The sequence below is a fragment of the Mesoplodon bidens genome, assembly GCF_964165515.1.
Source record: "Mesoplodon bidens genome assembly, chromosome: 2".
Classification (NCBI taxonomy): Eukaryota; Metazoa; Chordata; class Mammalia; order Artiodactyla; family Ziphiidae; genus Mesoplodon; species Mesoplodon bidens.
Genome location: NC_138177.1, coordinates 95,132,523 through 95,156,359, shown reverse-complemented (window position 1 = coordinate 95,156,359; position 23,837 = coordinate 95,132,523). Strand labels below are relative to the sequence as shown.

Here is a 23,837-nt window from a genome sequence, read left to right as displayed (position 1 = left end):
GCCTGGGGCCACCAGAAGATCGAAGAGGCCAGGACAGATTCTCCCACAGGGCTTTTGGAGGGAGCATGGGCCTGCTGACACCTCGATTTTAGACTTCTGGCCTCCAGAACTGTAACAAAGTCAATTTCCATTGTTTTAAGTCACCAAGTTTGTGGTGATTTGTTACAGTAGCCCTAGGAAACAAGTTCTGTGGAAATGAGGGAAAATAAAGAGGATGAAAGAAGAATCATTCTTTTAAAAAAATATAAGTGGTAATTCAAACCTTCAGGGTACCAGAAAGGAAATCAAAAGCTATTATCCATCACTTAAAGCTTCTATATATATTAACATACTGCCCTGGAATAGTCCTTATTCCACTGACAAAGAAGTGGCTGACTGTGCCTTCCTTTCATGAGTCTGTCTTTAAAATACTCCAATCCAAAAGCACCTAGGATCTCTGAACTCTCTGCACTCCAGGTGCCCACACTGCCTCTGACTTTCCCTTATAAGAATATATTTTAAGGATTCATCATCTCTATATTACAAACTGAAAGGTAACCATAGATGATTAATTTTAAGTGTATCTACAAAAGGTTGATAAACTGTAAAAATCAAGCTAATTACTTTACCTTTGGACCTTGTCTTCCTGGATATCCTGGTAATCCTGGAACACCAAGTTTCCCCTAAAGTTAAAATAATAATAATAATAATACTGATCAATTCTAAGATGAATTAAGTTTAAATGATGATTTTAGTCATTTTTCTAGAAGTTAGAACCACATATTTGCACATTTGAAACGAAGATTTGCAAGTTTTTGCCATTCTTTACTTTCATTATATTTCTTAATTTGAATAGGGAAAATAATGTTGCTAATGCTATAATGTTCACTAACTTAATCTCTGTTGTCTAAGTGATAGTGCCTTCTTTAGTGACATAGAACACTGAGTAAAAAGAATTCTAGACTGTTTGTGAGCTAAAGAATATGCTAAGAAATCACCTAAGTTTTATGAACATTAAATACTATTTAAAATTAATGGATGTAGTTAGAACTGCATATAGATCTTATCATTCCAACTAAAGGTAATCTATTTGATAAAATTATTTCATTTCTCACTGTAAATATAAAGCAAGCAATCATAAGTTAACTTTTTTTTGCTGAGTATGGAAAGTTTAAATAACTATACTAAGAAATTTGAACCTGAATTTTGAGCAAAGTTTCTTCTTTTATTCAAATGTCTGAATAAATTGGGTTAATAAATACTAAATGGTGAGAGATATAGCTAAATAATGATTTTTGTGGAGTGTTAATTCCTACAGGTGGGAACTTGAATATGCAGCTATTTTCTTCCAGTTCAATGAGATTACCTCTCAATCTGAAAGTGTTGAAACATGATAGATTACAGTGAAGCCCGAAGATATAACAAATACTAAGAGGTTTAAAATGCTAAACTAGCAAAATTGGCCCCTTGAACAAAGCATTAAATTAAAAACATGAGTAGAGAGAAAATAAAATTAAAATAAATGAATTGAGTAAAATATGTTTGTGGAATTTTACTGTGACATTTTCCTTAAGAACTTATGAAAGCACATTTCATATATAAAATATTATTTATCAAAGTCTTAAACATTAACAGACACATAGTGTCATTATTTCCCATGTGCATTTAATGAAATAAGAATAAAAACAAACAAGTTCAAATTACTATATATAAAACATTAATAGATGAGCAGGATTTTATGAAAAAATAAATATTTTACTGGATGAAGCAAGGCAAGAAATTAGAAATATAGTTTATGACCTTGTTATTATAGGTTGAACTAAACATTTGTCTGATTCATGATCAACACTGCATAGGTAAGCAGTCTTCACATGGAAAACATTCAAACAAGGCTTAAGAAGCATACTTATAATGATGTCCCCTTGGATAGAGTAAGTTATCACAGCTGGTTTTATGCTACTGATTTCAAGGTTAATGAAATTCTCTAATTATTATCAGAAAACTTTTGTAGTTTATGTTAATACTACATTAGAATGTAAATTCATTCATTTTAGAGTCATTTAAAAATAAATCCAGACAGAAAATTTCTTTGTATTTTCAGTGTGGTGATAAGCAACTTCAATAAAAGGGAAAATTCTAATGAAAGGGGAAAGATGAAGCACTGTGGGGTAAAGGCCTGATGCCTCAGAATAGTTTGTGGGACCGTTTACACAGAATATAGTGGGGTTGAGAAAAGAGGAAGGTCCTAGAGTATCCTTAACTATTGGCAAGTGAGCACTTTAAGTAGAAGAGTCATAGGCCTTGTAAGCCCTTATTCCCCCAACCTTATCTTTTCCCTCCATTGCCTAAACACAATGACATTATTCATCAGTTTACAAACCACAACTAAGAGTATGAAACTGTAGAAGAACTACTATATCAGATGACTCATAATGACATGAGGAAATGATTTTTTATTTGTCTAGTCACAATTCTTATATAATCCTTATATATTTTCCTTGTGGGACAGGATGGTAAGGGACAGAGATGACAATTTTCTTACATAGCATGGAATTTCCATATTTATAGAATAATGGCATGCTCACTATAAAAACTGGAGAATAGTCATATTTACAAAAAAAGGAAATCATTTGATTTGTATCACCTAGAGATAATTATTATTTATATTTTCCTTCAGGGTACATAATCAAAAAGCACTTGTCATATATATTTCTAGTTTTGTCTTAATTTAACTTCAAGTTCATTATAAGACTTTTACAATATCACTAAATATTCTATGAAGGTATAATTTTAATGTTGCCTAATATCCTATCTAAATGTAAGTATAATGATTGCAAATATTTTTGACATAATGCATATAGCCCAGTGGCTCTTAAAGCAATGAATATTAATATTATCTGGGGATATTTTAAAACATAGAGATGCTTGAGTTAACCCCAGATTAAAATTAAAACCTTTTCATGTTTGGCCTGAACATCAGTATTTTTAAAAACATTTATCCTGTAAAAATATATGTTTATGTGGAAAGAGTGAAAAAAAGGATATTTTAGTTTGAGGGCCAAAGATGATTCAAGTTGTTTGAAAATAATAAGTAAACCATCTTTGATTGGTTCTTTCAGGCTTCATTAATCACACTCAAATTGTGCACTTTTAATATTGAAGAGCATTAAGAGTGGTTGATTCTACATGGCCAATGGAAGCAGAAGGGACTAGAAAATAAGGAAGAGTGAAAGAGGATAAATGTACCCGTCTCATGATTATACTTCTAAGTAGTAATATGGATATGAAACTGAAATTCAAAAAAATGAAATTCAATAAAACCCTTTAGATTTACATCACAGGTGATTAAAAACACCCTAAAATCACAGTGAAGCATCATCTACAGGAGGACCTGTGAATATAAAGTTGCTCCCTAACCTTCTCTCCTGCTTGACCAGCAGGACCAGGGTCTCCGGTGGGACCTGATCGACCTTTGGGGCCTTCAGGGCCATCTTCTCCTCTTGGACCTACTTGACCAACTTCCCCCTGAAACACAGAGTAACAACGTTCTTGTAATTTAAAATATCTTGGAGACTGAATGGCAGAAATTATAGTCTATCAAAAAGTTATATTCTTCAACTCTTGGTTTGTTTACTCACATATTACATATGACAAAGAGGCTTGAAAGTATTTGATTTCATCAATCTTTCCATTAATAAATAAACTACTCAATGCAGTCTGAAAGTTGAAAAACTACAGAAGCCCTATGGTGCCATGTATCACATTAAATTAATTTTAATACATTATGTTGCAGAAAGAGAGAGGGAGAGAAAAAATAAATAAGAATCAAAATTAGACACTGTAGGTTGGCTGAACTGTAGGTTGCTACACCAAAATATGCCACTTTGGCATAAGGATTATTTTGAACTGAAGGCAATTGAAAAGAAGCAGATACAAAAAATGTTCTCTACCCACCCCATACTTGCTTAAAAGCAGGACACAAATTTGCAAAGGTGTCTTTCCTCCCCTCTCTACTAGAAAGGACAAAAATTAATCACTAGTGATAACTAAACCCTTACCAGTCCAGAGACAGAAGCAGGTAGCAGTGGAATCTACCTATGCATCAAACTTTACAACTAGCATTTATATACCATTAGTTTCCTATATTCCCATAGCCTTCCCACAATTTACAGTACTAGAAACTCGAAGTCCTTTTCCTGCTCAAAATTTATTGTTCCTTTGCTAAAATGCTATACAAGCCCCAGTTGTAACCACTCTTTTTAGTTACTCATCATGAGTGTTCCCATATATAATCATGATACATATGCTAGCAAACTTCTGTTTACTTTTCTCTTGTTCATCTGTCTTGTGTCAGTCTAACTTTACAGGGCACCAGCCTGAGAACCTATCAGGGTAATAAGGAATATAAATGTTCCTCCCAGATGATACCAACTTTAGAAATCACCGTTTGGAACACAAGAAAAATGTCTCTGTTTTAAACTTGGCTTTCGCATTTCAGGTATTAGGAACTGGAATGTGTAAGTTATTGCCCATATCCCGGACACAGGCTTTCTATGCATTTTAGGAAAATCAGTATTCTATAGTATCATTTTTTGCTTAAATTTATTAGATACTATTATGCTAGTTATAAAATAAATCTTCCCAATAAAATTTAATTTACTTTAGGTGACACAATTTTGTTTTCAAGGTACTCATTAACAGAAAAACAGTGTACTATTTCTACATTTAAAAATTCAAGACAACTATATAGTGAACATTCATAAAAGTTGCAGATACAGTTTCCATGCAGCATAGCTCACTATATGTGAACAAAATTTAAAACAAATCTATTGAATTAATTATATAAAACAATTTGATCATCATTTTAGAAAATATCTGTAAACAATAATACCATATATATAATATACTATATATTATGTATATTATATATATATAAATATATATATATAAATATAAATATATATATATATAAAACTATGGATATTCTGGGACATATAGAGATTTAACATAACATCTAAAAAACAACTGATACTATATTATCTCTACAAAAATTAAACACCTAATCGTCATATAAAAATGGAAGTGAAAAATATCACAGGTAGTACATTTTTATTTATCCTGTGTTTGCAATATTTAATTATAAGAATAAACATACAAATGTATGTATTAGTGCAAATTTCTTTCTACTTACTCTGTCACCTTTAAGACCCATGTCCCCTTTGAATCCTGGAAAACCATCTTCACCCTAAAAAGTATAAGTAATAAAATAAGTGTTTAATCAATTGTTTCTATGAATCTAAAATATGGCTATACAAATTATGAGGACTGGTAATTAGGAAAAATTGTTCTGAGAAATATGTACCTTAGTTGTGAAACCTCCTCTTCCCTATTTTAACCCTTTATCCCCAGTATTCTCCCATTTTCCCATAATTAATGCTTCTAAGTTACCAGAAAAGTTTTTACAAATGTGTCCATTGAATCTTCTCTATCTTATGGGGGGGGGGATAACCATTTTCTTATAACAACATGTATCCTATGTTATTTGAACAAAGAAAAAGTAAAAATTTAATTAATTATATTAACTTTGGATTATAAGAACTCTGGACAACCAAATAAATTGTCTTTAATTTACTGATATATAACTAAGAATTTTATATCATTCATTTTGTCTACTGTGCTTTAGATAAATGTCTTCTGACTCAACTTGTTCTCTAATTACAATCTCTCTTCAGGTGAAGAATAAGCAAATTAATATTATCCTTAACATGTAAATAGTATAGATTGCTTATCGTCACATCATATGCACAAACAAATGATGCTGAAAACTGGGCATCGTTTAGCAAAGAGAGGAGAAATTTTGACTATGAAAATATTTCCTGTCATTTTTACTATATGCAGACTTTTAAGATAAGCTTCATCAATAACCTTCCTGTCTCTTAATTTCAAGAAAAAAATTTAAATTCCTAAGGAATAATCATTCATGTATTCAATAGCATTAATTGAGCAATAACTCTGTTCAGAGTATTGTGGAGTAGTTTGAAGTTTTTGTTTTACCAATGATTTGTATTAATTTTGGTACAGATGGAATAGAATGGGTGTTTAGAGAAGAAAGACATGAGGATGATGATAATGATGATGATGTGTTGTGCTGGTGCTTGTTCTGGTGAGGCAAGAAGTGACTTTGGAGATTTGAGGGGTACCTCAATTAGTAGTTGGAGAATAAGTATTCATGTATTCAATAGCATTAATTGACTTGCAGAGTTTGAGAAAAAGTCATGTCAGGCCACGTCTGAGAACAGAGCTGAGAAGACTAGTTCCTTCACATCCACATCCTGCTGCCAACTGACCTCTACAAAACATAAAACTGATCACATCAGTTTTTGCTTTAAAATACTTCAGTGGTTCCAAAGTGCTAATGATGAATATAAGCTGCCAACCCCCCTCTCCTTCCTACCATGATCTAGGCTTTGTTCACCTCTATAGTCTTATCTTTGGTCTTAAATCCCCTCTCTACTTCCATCCAACACACTGGGACTGATTTTAGAAAAACTGAATTACCTGTATTTCCATTTGTAATTCTTGCATTGGTTGACTACTTACACATACACACACATCTGCAAATCCTTTACCTTCTCTGTCTACCTGGTGATACTTTCCTCTTCTTTTAGGAGTTAGTTCATGATTCTGCTATGAAGTTTTCCATGACCTCAATCTTTCCCCCTTAAAATTAGCCTTTGTCCTGTGTGCCCCACTGAACATTTAGTATTATAAGATAACATCCTGCACTTAATAGATCATAGGTCTCTTTCTTTCTACTAAATAGTCACAACCAAGAATCATGCCTAATTAACCTCTGAATCTCCAGTGCCTAGTACATTTTGACCCTCGAAAATCATGATATTTAATAAACTTTTATTAAATGTACATTTGGAATCATCCTTGCCTCAGTGCTAGTTTGGTAAGTATGCTAAGGTCCAGAAAATATCAGGTTATGATGGATATATGAGACTTAGACTTGCAAAAGGAATCCAATCTGATATCCTATCTAAACATAAGAATTCTGACAGGTCTAAAAGTTTTGACACAAGCATAACGTTTTCAACTTTCTGGCCACAAAGTAGCCTTGTGGAATTAGGATTCTCTCTGCACTGAATGCAATTGTGCAATAGCAGAGGCTTAAAAGCTGAAAATGACCACTTAACTTCCTATTGACTGGTGTCTTCAATACTTTCTCCCTAGAGAGAAAGGTAATTACACAGTTGCCAAGTTTAGTTTAAAAAAATACTGCACTCTATGTCTAAAATCAGTAACAGTTTTTAGGATATTTTGTCCGGGAGAGATTTGTTTTTTAAGAGAGCATATAGTAGACTAGATGATATTTATGTCAAAATTTTGTTTTCAATACATTTGCAATTAAAAAATAAAATAGATGACTCAAGTTATTAAGAATATCCTTAAAATAAGTGACATTTTTTAAACAAATAACACTTTCAAGCTACTAAGCTTTCCAGTCCTTAAATGATCAAGTCTGAATTAACATTTTTAAAAAGTAGACAGATTTTTAGAAAACATGTAAAAAAGGAATTCACCTGTGCCACTTGGTTAACTGGATTATGTTGCTTAGGTTCTAAGGAACAAATTTAGTCTAAACAATGGAGAATTTTATTGTAGTTAGGGTACTAACTTGGTATTTCACCTTTGGTTAATTAATTAATATTGTTATTCATAAAAGAAAATAATTTCAACTTCCTTCTTCATCTCTTATGAGATAAAGGGTCAATTATAATATATACTCAGAAAAACAAAATAACCAATAATCTCAAATTGTTTTCCTACATATAAGCAATATACATTTATTTTTTTTCCTGAGTAGGTTTTTCCTCACATATATCTCATCATCTACAATTTTATTTTCCTTTGTCATTTGCTACTACCCCTCTTTCCACAAAGTTCACAACTTTCCCACCCCAATTAAATGCCTTTCCTTTAAACACTGCGTTCTCTAAAAATCCTTCGTGGGCACTAATTCCAGAGAAACAATTTGAATTGATATTTAAATGTATTACCAATAAAAACTGAGATTCCAAATTCCAAACTGAGACAATATATTTTTTTGCTTAAGGAACTTGCAAGTAATTGCAAGTTCAACACTGTCCAAACTACCACTGTGCTAGCTCAGTATGACACTATACCCTGAAGTTCATCTGTGATGACCAAGATGAATTGGGATTCAAATCAAAGTAGCTGAGTTAATTTAAAATGCATGACATTTTTTCACACAGTAGAATTGTCAATATAGTTGCATACTTTGACAATGCCTCAGTATGTAACCTATTTATTCTTTTCAGAAAAATAAAATATAATGTATATAATAAGTCCATCCCTTCTTGTTATCTATTCCTTACTAATATCAAATCTATTCAAGGTGTTTTTGATAATATTATGACTGTGGGAATAAACAGTTATCCTTGAAATCAAAATGTGTATTGCATATATTTCTCACCAAATCTACCAACATTTTATACTTTGTTTTATAAAATGAAATATAGTAAGAATTAATGCAATACTGATTCTGAGTAATGTTATTCCATTTCAACACAGTCATCAAAAGATTTGGGGGCTCCACATTTAATGTTAAACATTTACATGTAAGAAATCTCAATTCTGTTTTCTTTATCAAATTAAACTATAAGCATTCTTTAAAAGAGTTCACATTCTTTCAGCCACCTTTACTTGCCTTTAATCTTAATTTCCTTCTTATTAAAGCTTTTGCTGTGCATGCAGTATCACATATGAAGACTTCCTCTTTCCCCAGTTGATTCATGTTACTTCTAACTTTCATATTTTGCACTTCATTTCAATTTATAAAATTTGGGGATTTTAGTAGAGAAAAAACTGGAATAAACATTCCTCTGTTATGCGTATAACTGGATCCAATCCAAGCATAAAAAACCAATCATAAGGCCAACCTTATAATTTAGAAAAGTTAAACACATGTAAGAAAAAAAGAGATGCAAGATTGATTGTATTTATGACATACTTTTTCCTTTTTTAATAATTTAGTCCTCACCTGAGGATATAAGACTTCTAAAGTTTCCAGGATATAGACTACAAAATTAGACTTGCATTGTTTTGTACATAAGTTATCACTCAATATATTTGAGAAATGGAATATCTGTTCAACAAATTTAATTTTTTTATACAATAGGTATATAGCAATTAAAATCACCTAAATAAATTATGATTTACCTTTTCACCTTTAGAGCCCTTGAGACCTCTGACACCATCTGCTCCCTATGGAATAAATTAGAAGGATTAAATAACTATAATATTTTACATTAAAATTAACTAATGTAGGAAAAAATAATATTTACCTTTACTCCTCGGGGACCAGGGTAGCCAATGGGACCCTGTGGACCAGGAGGACCCTGAAAAAGACCCATTGCAATTTAAATACATAATGAACTGAAAGTGCCCCTCACTCACAACATACTATAATTTTACCAAATAATCTATAAGAACATGGTATTTTTCCTACTTCTGGTAAAGATTTCTTTGGTACTTTATCATTTGTGTCTAAAGTCAGATATCATGAACAAATCATGTGATGAGCCTTACCTACTCCAAACATATATTCATGCAAAAAGTAAGATAAATATTATGAATGTGTGAAATAATATAAATAATTATATAATTAATAACTGCTTTTCTAAGTCTGAAAAAAATCTGATGTCCTCAATGTCTAAAATAAACAATTATAGATTAGCCAAAAGGATAAATAATTTCTAACCAAAAACTAGCATTAAATTTATTGCATTCCAAATCAAAACTACAATGAGGTATCACCTCACACCAGTCAGAATGGCTATCATCAAAAAATTTACAAACGATAAATGCTGGAGAGGGTGTGGAGAAAAGGGAACCCTCTTGCACTGTTGGTGGGAATGTAAATTGATACAACCACTATGGAGAACAGTATGGAGGTTCCTTAAAAAACTAAAAACAGAACTAACATATGACCCAGCAATCCCGCTACTGGGCATACACTCTGAGAAAACCATAATTCAAAAAGAGTCATGCACCACAATGTTCATTGCAGCTCTATTTACAATAGCCAGGACATGGAAGCAACCTAAGTGTCCATCGACAGATGAATGGATAAAGAAGATGTGGCACATATATGCAATGTAATATTACACAGCCATAAAAAGAAATGAAATTGAGTTATTTGTAGTGAGGTGGATGGACCTAGAGTCTGTCATACAGAGTGAAGTAAGTCAGAAAGAGAAAAATAAATACCGTATGGTAACACATATATATGGATCTAAAAAAAAATGGTTCTGAAGAACCTAGGAGTAGGACAGGAATAAAGATGCAGACATAGAGAATGGGCTTGAGGACATGGGGAGGGGGAAGGGTAAGCTGGGACAAAGTGAGAGAGTGACATGGACATATATACACTACCAAATGTAAAATAGATAACTAGTGGGAAGCAGCTGCATAGCACAGGGAGTTCAGCTCGGTGTTTTGTGACCACCTAGTTGGCTGGGATAGGGAGGTTGGGAGGGAGGGAGATACAAGAGGGAAGAGATATGGAGATATATGTATATGTATAACTGATTCACTTTGTTATAAAGCAGAAAGTAACACACCATTGTAAAGCAATTATACTCCAATAAAGGATGTTAAAAAAATTTATTGCATTCACATCATCAAGAATATGATCAAAATTATATATTTTCCATGGCTGGCTTCATTTCACTAGTCTACCTAAAGGAAATAAAGTATAATATACAATAGTATATAACATATAATAGTAATGTTGACTATTTTAATAAGAGTCCAAAATTAGCAACTCTAAATAAAAATGATCTTACCCTGCTACTGTAATCCAAAATAATATTAACATTGAAAGCTTTTACTTTGATATTTTATTTAGATATTTTGATAATCGTTGCTCTTACAATTTAGTCTCCTCTTATGTAAAGGTTATCAGAAAGTAGTAAGTATAGATAAAATTCAAGTGACAAACACTTTAATGATATTCAGTAGTTCTTGTCCAATTTCATTATTATTACTATGGTCATTTATTCCACATATACTACATAGGCAGAATGTGGATTTATTTCTTATCATGAGAATATTTTTGAAAAAAACAGAGAATGCTAGTCTAATTGATCAAATTGCCAATGCAAAATTAAAAGTTATCTGACACATCTTTTTTATACCCTAAATAAAAAGTAACTATAGAAACATGATTTGTATCTAAATGTTAGCAAAAATTCTTTTGAAAGTAAAGACATATTACAGGTAGAGAATAACTACTTTCTGGCACTTAGTTTCCAATATTCATATCCCTAAATGATCATCGAAGAATATGATGTATATATATACATATACACACACACACACACACACACACATATTGTAGAAATGATCAAATGATCAAAATAAGGCATTTTCTCTAGAGGATAAGGTGACAATATTTAAATGGATATTTTGTAACATACCAGAGAACCCTTTTCTCCAGACTGGCCTTCTTTTCCAGGATGACCCTACATTTAACAAAAATATAGACTGGTGAGATGCAATATTAATGGTAATTTATACTATGAAATTTTTCCCTTTTTTCCCATCTGTTGAGGTTCTACTCTTTATGTTTCAAAATATATTGCACATTTTTCATCAGTGTATATGGCTTTAAATAACACTGGAACCTGTGGCATTTGGAAAGAAAAATAGTAAGTTTATATTGCATAGGTATAAGTTTCATCAGCTACATAATATACTTGAGCGAGAGCTTGGGAAAAGCACATAACACATATTATTCATCAACAGTTCAACCCCAGTCTCATTTAGAGTCTTACATAAAGGTGTTTCAATCTAACTTCTATTTTGCATATTGATCAAATAACCATACACACATCTTTAAAAAGCAACTAAAATATGTGGATGGGATATTTTAAAATATAGCAACATCATAAATACTAATGGTGTTTGTAATCAAGTTATTGAGAGTCACTAAATATTGCATAAAATCATACAGCTCCACAACAACTATACTCAATGAAAACAAGTAGTTGCAGAATGAAAATTTTTGTACCCTAGCTCTGAGTAAATAGTTTGAAGAGAAAAAAATAACAACTGTGGAGATTACATAATTACATTATTTATTACTATGTGATAAGATATAATAAACATTGCTATATTTCTAGAAAGGCAGAGGAATTTTCATGTAAGATGTCTGAGGAAACTTACAAAAGGTGAGGAATTTCACCTGGACTCTCAAGAAACATGTTCTTTGAAAAGGAAGAGAGAATGGAAAAGTGTTTTCTATGAAAAGAAAAGGACATAACAAAAGGTATAGCAATAGAAAATGTAAAGCATGCTAAGAGAAAAGTGAGTGGTAGGAAAATATGAGATTCTGGCCTAGAGTGGTCCAAAGCCCACTGGGAGCTCCTTAAAGAGTTTGCAATATGGAAGTGGAATGATGAAATAACATTTTAGAGAGATCAATGTTTAATTATTGGCTTGACTGCTTTTATTACTGAATTCTTACAATCACTTCTAAAGCACACGTAAAATCTATTTTTGCAAGTAACATATAGAAATTTTAATGACCAGGTAACTATTACTTACAGGAGGCCCATCAGCACCAGGAAGTCCTCCGAGCCCTGGTTTTCCTTGTGGTCCCTAATCAAATAGAGAAAAAGAATATTTTCATTTAAAAATTGAAAATAATGAAAAGTCTGACTTTGTACATAGTAATATACAGCCAATAAAATTCTTAACTTGAGTCACTGGCTTTCATCTATAAGCAAAAATCATCTGAATACTTTTTAACATATTATGTAGAAGAAATAGTATATAAAGATAGATGAAAACCAAATTTAACATCTGTCAAAGACATGCTAGTTTTCATCCTGCTTAATAGTCCTAAATGTGTCTTTTTAAATTAACAAGTTAGTTTTTGCATACCACAATAAACTGGAACTTATAGAATAAAAAGGAAAACAATATAGGTCAATATACAATCAATATACATTGATTTATATCATTGAGAAAGCAAATATTGGCTATTTCCATCAATGATGTTAATAAGTGCCAATTCACAGGGAACTATATTCAATACCTTGTGATAAACAATAATGGAAAAGAATATGAAAAAGAATGAACTAAATCACTTTGCTGTACAGTAGAAATTAATACAACATTGTAAATCAACTGTACTTCAGTAACTATTTATTCAACAGATTAGTCTGTGTTTAATCACAGGGGACTTCAAATCTCATTTAATTTGATCATTGTTAAGGTTGGAACATGCTAAGAATGACTATTACAAGAAGTAGACCCTTCATCGGGAGAAAAATTGGCTTTCTGCTTAGAATAATTAACTTTATCAAGTCTTCAGAGCCTAAACCATTATTGCTTACTGGTCAAGTCATTAGCCAGAATTTAGAAACAATTAAAAGGGCAAGGATATATCAGCAAGCCTACATGTTGGATGTAGGAGGATTTTTCCAGTCTTAGAAAGTATTTAGAAAAAGCATTGTATTCATATACATGGATAGTACAAAATTTAACTAGAAAGCCTCACTTAAATCACTTAACAAGAAAGTCTCACTTAAATCACTATGGAACAACACACACAAATAAAGATAACCTTTAAATTGAACAATCTGGACTGTATAACTGGATTTAATTGCATCTCATTTACAGGATTTAAAAGATTCAATTCCCTTCAACACTCTGCAAAGTCATATACAGTTAAGTAATCTAACATTATGAAACAACTGTTATAAAACTTGTTTTTTTTATGGCAATATTTTGCCTTTCACTCAAATCATTTTTTTGCTCTCAGGAAATAGTCTTATTTCTTCAAAACAAAATGTAGATTACAAAGGCAAAACTATTCCAGTAATTATTATTATCAGCAGATATATTTCTAAGACAATGATCTTGTGTACAATACTACATGGATTTTATATTGCTGCTATATATTTAAGGGTAGATGAGAAATACTAAAACTCTTGTACTATAGGATGATTTTTTTAATCAAGTTAAAATCAATCCATCTTTTTTAAAATGGAAGCTCCATGACAGTAAAATATTTTGTCAGGTTTCTTAACTGCTTGGTGTCTCCCTACAGGAATGGGAACAAAGTTAAATGAATGAATGCCATATTTTAGATTTTAATAAAATAGTTAAAATTTATTGTGTCTCTATGCACTATGTTAAGCAATATATAATATATATATTATATATATTTATGTGTATAGTATCCATTTTAAGTCTCAAGCAATTCCATGAAATATCAGCATCAAAGAGCTTGAGTAATTAACTAATGTTAATACACCACAGAGTAGCAATATAAATGAATCCAGATCGGTAGCCATATCATCAAAGTCCTTGGCTTTAACTAATATATATTTCATGTCTTTCTTTCTCTTCTTTAGCTCATATAGTTATACAATACCATTTGTTTTCTGTAAAGCCATTAACATATGTGATGTAAATTCTGAAGCCATAAATTAAATCACCGGACTTAACAGTATATTTAAGTTATCAACGTGTCAGAAAAGCAATACAGTTGTCATCCATTTTAGTTAATTAGCTTGAACTTTATAAAATCTTTTATCACAAATATAGTAACAGCATAGGCTATGATAACTTAGGACAAAAATATAAAAGTTATTGGGAATTAAAATATATATGACATTATTTAAATTATATTTAATTGTGAGATTATAGCATGATCCAACTGAAAACGTTATTCACCAAGTTTTGAAAGACAAGGCTCTTGAGCCAGAATAAACAGAACACAGTATATCATAAAGAAAATAAAAGTAATATAGATCCAAAATAAACTACAAATACAATGCATTTTCTTCATGTTCTTGAGTTTCTTTCTCCTTTTGATGGAAAGAGGCTGTCTTTGGACTCAAGAGCTGGATATATTCAAAGCAGAGAAAGAAGCGGCCTGTGCTTAAAGACAGCTCTCTTCCTACCACAAGAAGTGCAGTGAATCAGATTCTATATTTTACCTGTGGCTCAACAAAGGGAATTCAGATATAACAGCTTTCCTTAAAAGCAAATTCTTCCTAGGAATCCAGTTCTGAGATGATAAAATTATTGTAGAAAATTCAATAGGCACATGCCTCAAGTGCAATTTATGGTTATGATGAGCTAATCTGAAATATGTTAAGAATGGTCCAGATTAAGATCTCTGATCTAAAGCAAAGATTTTAAATCACCTTTGGTACCTAACATCTTAAATAAATAAACCATTTTCCAATAGCACTCTAATACTGTAAACATATGGAAAATATGCACAGAGAAAAAGTACTTTAAAGATCATTTAAGTTTGATATGCTAATTCTTAACATTAATAATAAGTAACTTGGTAAGAATGTTACCAATGGACTTGAATATATATTTTACCAAAGAACATATAGAAAAGGTCAATAAGCACATCAAAATATGCTCAGCATCACTAGTGATTAGGGAAATGCCAATTAAAACAATAAGATACTATTTCACACCAACAAAAATGACCATAATCAAAAAGAGGAACAATATTAGTATTGTTGAGAATCTAGATAAACTAGAATCCTCATAAATTGCTGATAGGAAGGAAATATGGTACAACCACTTTGAAAAACAATTGGAAACTTCTTAAAATGTTAAATATAAATTTACCATATAACCCAGCAATTCCACTTCTAAGTATCTACCAAAAATAAATGAAAACATGTCTACACAAATACCTTTTTAGAAATATTCATAGCAGCACTATTCATAATAGCTGAAAAGTGTACATAACTCATATGTCCCTCAACTGCTGAATAAGTAAACAAAATGTGGTATATTCATTCAATGGAATACTATTTGGCAACAAAAAGGAGCAAAGTCCTGATACATGCTGCAATATGGATAAACCTCAAAAACATGATGCCAAATGAAGCCAAACACAAATGTCACATATTATATTCATTCATATGATTAAATTAAAATATTAATTTAATTCCTATATCTTGTTCACATGAGATGTTCAGATAAGGTAAATCTATAAAGATAGAAAGTAGATCAGTGGTTGTCTAGCTTTGTGGGTGAAATGGGGAGTGCAAATTGACACAAGGTTTCTTTCTGGGATGGTATAAGTATTCTAAAAATGTGATTGTGGCACAACTCTATAAATTTACTAAAAATCATTGACTTGTACACTTAAAATGAGTAAATTTTTAGGGTATGAAATTAACCCCAATAAAGTTGTTAATTTAAAAAATACATATTCATAGAAGTCAACAAAAATAAGAAAAAATTGTATTAGAAAGAATTAGGTAACACTGTGCTGTAACTATAGGGGACAGGAAATATTACTTAGGGAATCTGTCAGAGGAGATAAGGACAAAAGACATCTCTTTAATTAAAAACGTATTCTTGTTTTGATCCAGACATTGAGTTATTAACAAGAACATCATTTGCCATTTATACATAAGAAACGGTGGCAATAATAACGTCACAATTTTCCCTTAATTAGACCTTGCTAAAAGCCTTTTGTCACAAACAAACCTAATTACGTTTTTTCAATAACGAGAAATAAAAGGAGAACCAAAATAAAGAGAAAACACTCACTCATATCAGTACGTTTCTGAAATTAATATAGCTGAGAATGTCACATTTGGAATTTATCCAAATGGAAACTCTGTGAAATTTTATCATTTACAGTTCAGAGACATATGAATGACTGCTGCTCACCCTGTGCTTTCATAATTTAACTCCAGAATAATTCTTTATATGCTGGGACATTTAAATATCTTATCAAAAACAGAAGGCAGGCCTTATACCTCCCTAAAGTTGACAACACAAGCTTGTTTACCAGACATTACTAGAACAAAAGAATAACTTACTTTTTCACCAGGAGGACCAATTGGACCTTGTGGACCAGGAAGACCCTATTTTAAAAGAATTAATTTCATATGTCAAGAATCATATCACAAGAATACACTTTTAAAATAGTAAATGATTAGCCCTCTATTTTACAAGAAATGATTTATGAGAATCTATATATATATCCCCCCACCTTCCCCAGAACGTTTTGCAACACTATGAGGGGTTTTACATAAGCTATTCTTCTGGCGATGGATATGTAATGTGATCCTATTCAGAACCCTCCTGCAGATGTCCTGGCATTCCATGAACACCAAATGACTCATTTTTCTCTTGGAAGAGGCCTCTGCAAATTTGCTTAAATTTTTTTAAAAAAGAAAAAAAAAAGAATGATCTTCCTACATTCACAACAAACACTCTTAGACCTACATAGAAAATTCTGAGGCTGTCAATTTTCTTGTATAAAGATACCATCTTATCCCATTATCTCAAAAAAGCTGTGACAGTTTAGACTTACTTGAGGTCCTGGATTCCCTTGCTGACCTGGAGGTCCAGGCTCCCCTTGGGGACCCTGCCATAGGAAAATATAAAGAGTCTTTAATAAAACTATTTCACATAATAGGTTTTTTCTTCTCAGTTGAAAAATAGTCCCCAAATCATGTTTCCCTATAGAGAATCCGGAAAATCTTGCAAAATATTAATGCTAGCAGAAGCACTTGGCAGCACATTGTAAGAAATCTTAATTTTAGATTTAGCAACAAAAGTGATTTGTTAGTACTTAGATTACAGAAACGAGTTATCTTATGGATATTTTCTACATACCATGTTCCCTTTCGGTCCTGGGGGGCCATCCACACCTGCGATACCCTTCAATGACAAAAAAAATATGCATGAGTGTTAACAAGTTCAGATGCTACAATGGAAAATTTAGAAGACTAACTTAATAGCATGACACCCAGTAGCCTAGATTGACTAAAAAATCATTTTAGAACTTAATGGAAATGAGGGGAAAAGCAAGGTCTATACTCTCCTCTCCATGCCCATGGAGACAACCTAACAGTATTTTCCACTGCATGTTCGGAATTTGACATGAAACAATAAAATAAGTAAATTAAAAGGAAGAGAAAAGAAAGAAGCCAGTGGAGTGGGGTATGCTCAGTTAAACTGATAGGCAGCATCATTAGGTCTTAGAATATAACAGAGCAGTAAACCCTTGGCTGTCTACTGAAAGCTTTCACAGCCTTCTGGCTTTAAAAAGTCTGGTAACAAGCTTTCCCTAGGAAATCTTAAATGTTTTCAACAATACATACAGGCTGTCCTGTAGGTCCTGGAGTTCCCCTTGGTCCTAGCAAACCTCGTGGACCCTAGGAGGAAAAGAAAAGCACATTCTCATAAGAAATGTCTTCAAAACATGTTTCTTCCTTTAAATAAATATTAATGTAATGTTTAGATTAAAATATTTGTTCATCTCCTTTTAATGGTGCTTAAAATGCCATTTTTATATGACACAAATATCTAGTGTTTATATTGATCCAAAAGCCAAGATGGATAAGAAAGTCTTTAATAAAGAAGCCGTATCTTTGATTTTATAAATTTACATGTGAATCACTTGGGAAATTTTAAAAATAGGAAATATTTTAATGCTTTAAATAAGTCACTTTTGTGTCATTTTCCAATTTGAATAGCAACACTGAATCTTATTAAATCTTATTATTCAATAAGATAGACTACACAAATAGAAGAGTCTTGATTCTCATTTATTTTACATTTAAGTAAATTCCATCTTGAAAGACTATTCTACTGAGAGAAAGAAACAAACAGCTGGATAACTATATTAGCAAGATTATAGAAACCATTTGCTTGATTTTTAAAATTATTATGGCTTAATTTCTTCTCTTCTTCCCCCTCGTCCATTTGTTCCTCCTCCTTTTCCTTCTTTAGAAAAGTGAATACAATGACTTACTGTCATATTCACTTGAGATACTGTGCCTTTTAGTTGACAGGCTCTATAATGTGGAAAACTAGGACTAAAACTAGGAGGCCTGCTTCTAGTCTGGTTCTTTGATTAACTAGCTTTGGGTAAACCTTTCCAATTCAGTTTCCTCATTTGTAAAAATCAATGGAAAAAAGGATATATCTAGTAAATTTTATAGTTCTATCTGGTATATACTAAGCACCTCATTTATGTGTTTCTTCTGATAGTAAGATTAATTTATCCTAAACACATAACTAGATTCTAGAGCTACTGATGATATAAAAACTGTAACAAAACAAAAAAACAGCATCAAAAACTAGGTAAGGTCTTTGCCTGACAAGATGTTATATCCCACAATTTTTTCTCTTGATTTTCTAAGACTTTTTCTTTAACAAAAGAAGAGCTCTGAGTATTATTTTTAAATGTTTTTTCACATAACAATTACCTGCTTAGCTTAGGCAAGACGGCAATAGTCATCTGAGTTTAATATTGACTTTATATATGTAAAACCAATCACTATTCCTTCAAAATGGGGTATTATTTAAAAAGAAAAAAAAAGAAAGTTGCTTACAGCTTCACCTGGAAGACCCCTTGGTCCTATTTCTCCATCTTCTCCCTGTCATGGACAAAATGAATGGGAGAGTGATGCAATCAGACAATGTAAAATTTCAGCATGATTTTGTTCTATGTTTTAATTTTAAATATTTCTTAAAAGAAATGAAGTTTAATATACCCGCATTCCATCTTCACCAGGAGGACCAGGAGGGCCTTGGGGACCTCGTTCACCCTATTAAATAATTCCAAGTATAAGTAGAGCACGAAATAAACTAGAATGTTTGTCTATCCTACAGCTATCCTACCAAATATAACGGAACATTTGCAGAAAAACTTATGCTCTATTTTCCCTCCTCAAAACACTTCAAAGATAAATCATAATTTTCCATTAACTGGCATTATATATTAGTATGCTAGGAAAAATGTTTCCTCAATTTTGAAAACGAAAAGATTTAAATGAAATTCCCAAATAATTTTCAGACATTTAATTATTACAAACTAATAGAAAAGTATTTTGCTGAAGACTGTCTTAAACATGGATACACTTTGCTGATTTTTATTTAATTTACATTTTTTCTGCTTCTAAAATAATTCTTATTAAATCAGCACAGTTCTAGAAGACTAAAGAAGTTTTTGGATTTTTTAAAAAACAAAATTATATATTTTTCTCAACATGTGATAGGCACACACTAAATATCTTGCTAGACATTTGTAGTGCTCTCTTTTCTTTATCTTTCTATTTTTTTATATTCTCCAGTTTCCTAATGGTTGTCCCATTGTCCTTCTTAACTTTTGGAGAAGAAAAATGTGAAGATCCAAAGCTGATCTTTTTTTGAAAGACCACATATTTGCTTAATTTCCCACTAAAAATATTGACTGGATTGTCGTTCAACATTGTATTTTGTTTAGCCTTAGTGAATTATAAGCTCTTGCACTGGATTGCAAATTAATATTATCACAAAGAAGTAGCCTGTGGTGTCTCAATCTACTGGAGCCATCTAATTAGTATAATAAAATACAGTGCCCAGTATATTGTCATATTAATGACAAACTGCCTATAGATGTCCTCTTTTGAGTATATTTCCACAGACAAAATGTAAGAAAGAAATTGAGGCAATTATCAAAAAATTAGAGGCACAATTAAATCTCCACACTTGTTCTATAAATGTATTTTCCATAAAGATTCCACATCAACTTATGTTTGTGTAAAATGAGTATTTTAATGTCTAAAAGAAATTAAAGAACTTATATGAGTATCGCACATATAATTCTACTTATCTTTCTTCAAGTATCTAGTAGATGTACTAATTTACATGAGTTCACAAATACTTAAATTAATTTTCTTCTTATATCTTAGTGTATCAATATTTCATAGTATTCCTGTATTATCCCAATATAAAAAGTATAAAATGTACAGAATGGTATATCTTACCCTGTGACCCTTGTCACCTGGCAGACCTGGAAGTCCATCAAATCCTCGATCCCCCTGTAAAATCACCATCATCATCATCATCATCACTGTCATCATCATCATCACATTTCCAGCCTATTTATGTACTGTAATTTGAGTGTGATATATTCTTTCATATCAAGAAACTCTATTTTAAAATATAAAAATTTCAGGGGTGAACTTAGATACGAGATCTGAAAATACAAATGTATGAGACGAGCTCCAGACCTTGGTCCCGGGTTCTCCTGGCATTCCTCTTCCTCCATCAGCACCCGGACGACCCTGATAATACCAAGAACATGGATAAGCAAAAGGGATTCCAAATAGCACAGAATAAAAGAAAACAAAATAACTGATGATTTCAGATGCCCTCAAAATGTACAATGAAAACTAACCATACCCTTTTTCCAGGTTTTCCTATTGGACCAGGAGGACCTTGGACACCACGAGGGCCCTATACAAAACATCATAATTAATTAATTTTATAGAATTCCTGATCAATAAACTTAATCGCATCAAGAGAAATGGCTTTAGAAATTTACATCTTCTTAGCTTTACCTTAATCATTTTAACGCAAGAAAATTGTTTCTTATGTAAAAGTCTAGATAAAGCAAAAAGACGAGACAATTGATTTTTCTAAATGGTTTCTTGCCAAAAAAGAGTCATGCTATTTTATTAAGTTTATATAGACATGCGATTACATTTAAACAAAAGGCATATAAAGTGATATTTTAAGCTTGAAAAAATCCTCAATTACTAAATATATTCTCAAAGCCTTGCAGTTTTACATTTCACTTGACTGAAAACACTTCTATTTTATACCTCTTCTCTTTGCCTTCAACTTTCTCTTCATTTTTTGGAGATCCTATTCTAGATAATTATTCTTTTATTGCATGTATCACATCGAATTATAATTGTCTTTTTTTCAAAGTTGAATCTCCCATTAAGTTGTTAACCACTGTGATTTTTGACTAAATCTTTTTCTCCGTTATACTCCTATAATTTAGCACAGTGCCTGGTACACATTTCTTTCAATCATCTACAAAATCCTGGAGGATCACTGGCAAACCTTAATTCAAATTATTGACTGGCACCATGCCATGTCAGATTAAAGTTTAAAGATTCTCAATATCTTTCTTGAAGCAGTATAATACAAGGTTATAGCAATATACAATGTCTTATTTGTGAATTAATATATGTGTTTTTTTAAAATAAAATTACACAGCTATTAAGAGATCCAACATAGATCCAATAAGAATAGTATATAGGCCTTTGTATTTAATTAACTATACCCTTTTTAAGTTTAAACAATATGCATATAATGAGTGAGGTAGAAAATGCAACACATATTTGAAATTACAAATAATTCTTATGATTGCTGTGAAATGTTTATTATAGAAATATGAAATTAAGGTTGCCTAATAATTAGAGTTTAAAAGAATATAGCTTTTAAAAAAATATTGCAGCAAGAAAACTCTATCCTATACTCCAGCTGGAAGGCAAGGAGCAGTAATAACAGGACAAATCTTGTTAGTTTTCAATGAAAATGATCCTTCATTTGATATTGCATCTCATTGGAGTTAAGGAAAACTGCAAAGACCATGAAAACTACCGCAGCATGTTTTCGGATTCATCCATTTTGTAAAGAGGTGAGTCTGACACAAAAGTTCATAAACTTTGCAAAAGACGTATCAATATTTTTATGCAATTCTTAGTTAAGGTACAAATGTTTTCCATTTCTTTATGGTAACATTTAACAAGCATGAAAAAGAAGGTTGCCACATTCTGTGTCACCCAAATATCTTTGTAAATTTTGGGGGGATTTTTTCTCATTTCAAAATAAACTGTGGTGCATGCAAATAGGGGAATATTATTCAGCAACAAAAATGAATAAACTATTGATGCACTCATCAACTGCAACAAATACCAAAGGCATTATGCTGAGTGAAAGAAGCCAATCTCAAAGGTTACATAATGTATGATTTCCTTTATGTAGTATTCTTGGAAACATGAAACTGTAGTGATGAAGACTAGATCAGTGCTTGTCAGGTATTAGGGGCACGAGGAAGTTGTGACTGTAAAGTGGCACCAAGAAATTGCTTGGGGTTACAGAACTGTTCTCTATCTAACAACTGTGGTGGTGGTGATGAAGAATACATATAGGTGTTCACATTCAAGTTTACATTATAATATTGTTAAAATAAAACTAATTTTAAAAAAAGAAAAAAAAATTAGTTGGATGGCCACTTGAGAGCTCCTGTAGCCCAATCTGAGTTCATATGTATTGAGTATATCAGAAAGTATTTTCATTAAAAATGAATTTTACAAATACATCACTTTTGCTTTTTCAGTTTTCTAGAATAAGTATAATTCATAATGTGCTTATAGTGAATGTCTCTATCTACTTATTATCATTCAAGGAAAAATAATACTTTTAACTTGGCACCATGTTAATATAATGTAAGATCTTTTTAAGAATTTCAGGTCAGATGTTCTCAATTTCTCTTAATTTCCTCAGTTCTACAAAGGGCTTAAAATTAGCTTCTTTTAGGTCTATTAAATATTCTTTCTGAGAGAATTTACTAGATTTTTTCTCCATGGGAAAAATGTTAGGCTTGTGGCAGGGCCACTGTAAATACAACTGTAATAGTGCTTCTCTGTTCTGTACAATCTCAAGCCAATTTAACATTCTGAAGACCTATTACTATCAAGACTTTCCCATTCTAGCTTATTATCTTCTTTTAATATTGTTTAACTTAATAATGTTATTGGCAGTCAACTGACAATTAGAGATGTTTCAATTGAAGAAGGTGATGTGAGCTTAAAGGTAATGTAAGTAATTTCTTTACTCATAAAACAGATGGCAGACATTTCAATTACCCTAATAGATAAAATAAACTCAAAAATAAAATAAGTGAAATAGGTAATTTTTACCTGAGGACCTGGATCACCCCTCTCACCTTTGGCCCCAGAGGAACCAGGCCCCCC

The 23,837-nt window shown here is 31.6% G+C and overlaps 1 protein-coding gene across 2 annotated transcripts in view; it reads right to left on the bottom strand.

Moving 5' to 3' along the window:
- COL11A1 (collagen type XI alpha 1 chain) overlaps positions 1 to 23,837 on the bottom strand; it is a 212,646-nt gene that overhangs the window by 95,024 nt on the left and 93,785 nt on the right. For both annotated transcript variants that reach the window (XM_081224711.1, XM_081224712.1), the window contains exons 15-31: positions 23,784 to 23,837; positions 21,250 to 21,303; positions 21,078 to 21,131; positions 20,832 to 20,885; positions 19,578 to 19,631; positions 19,416 to 19,460; positions 18,180 to 18,233; positions 17,692 to 17,736; positions 17,387 to 17,440; positions 16,890 to 16,934; positions 12,619 to 12,672; positions 11,490 to 11,534; positions 9,354 to 9,407; positions 9,229 to 9,273; positions 5,171 to 5,224; positions 3,397 to 3,504; positions 609 to 662 (exon numbers count right to left, since the gene is read on the bottom strand). In XM_081224711.1, the coding sequence (XP_081080837.1) occupies positions 609 to 662; positions 3,397 to 3,504; positions 5,171 to 5,224; positions 9,229 to 9,273; positions 9,354 to 9,407; positions 11,490 to 11,534; positions 12,619 to 12,672; positions 16,890 to 16,934; positions 17,387 to 17,440; positions 17,692 to 17,736; positions 18,180 to 18,233; positions 19,416 to 19,460; positions 19,578 to 19,631; positions 20,832 to 20,885; positions 21,078 to 21,131; positions 21,250 to 21,303; positions 23,784 to 23,837 (927 nt within the window). The remainder of the gene's footprint in view (positions 1 to 608; positions 663 to 3,396; positions 3,505 to 5,170; positions 5,225 to 9,228; positions 9,274 to 9,353; positions 9,408 to 11,489; positions 11,535 to 12,618; positions 12,673 to 16,889; positions 16,935 to 17,386; positions 17,441 to 17,691; positions 17,737 to 18,179; positions 18,234 to 19,415; positions 19,461 to 19,577; positions 19,632 to 20,831; positions 20,886 to 21,077; positions 21,132 to 21,249; positions 21,304 to 23,783) is intronic.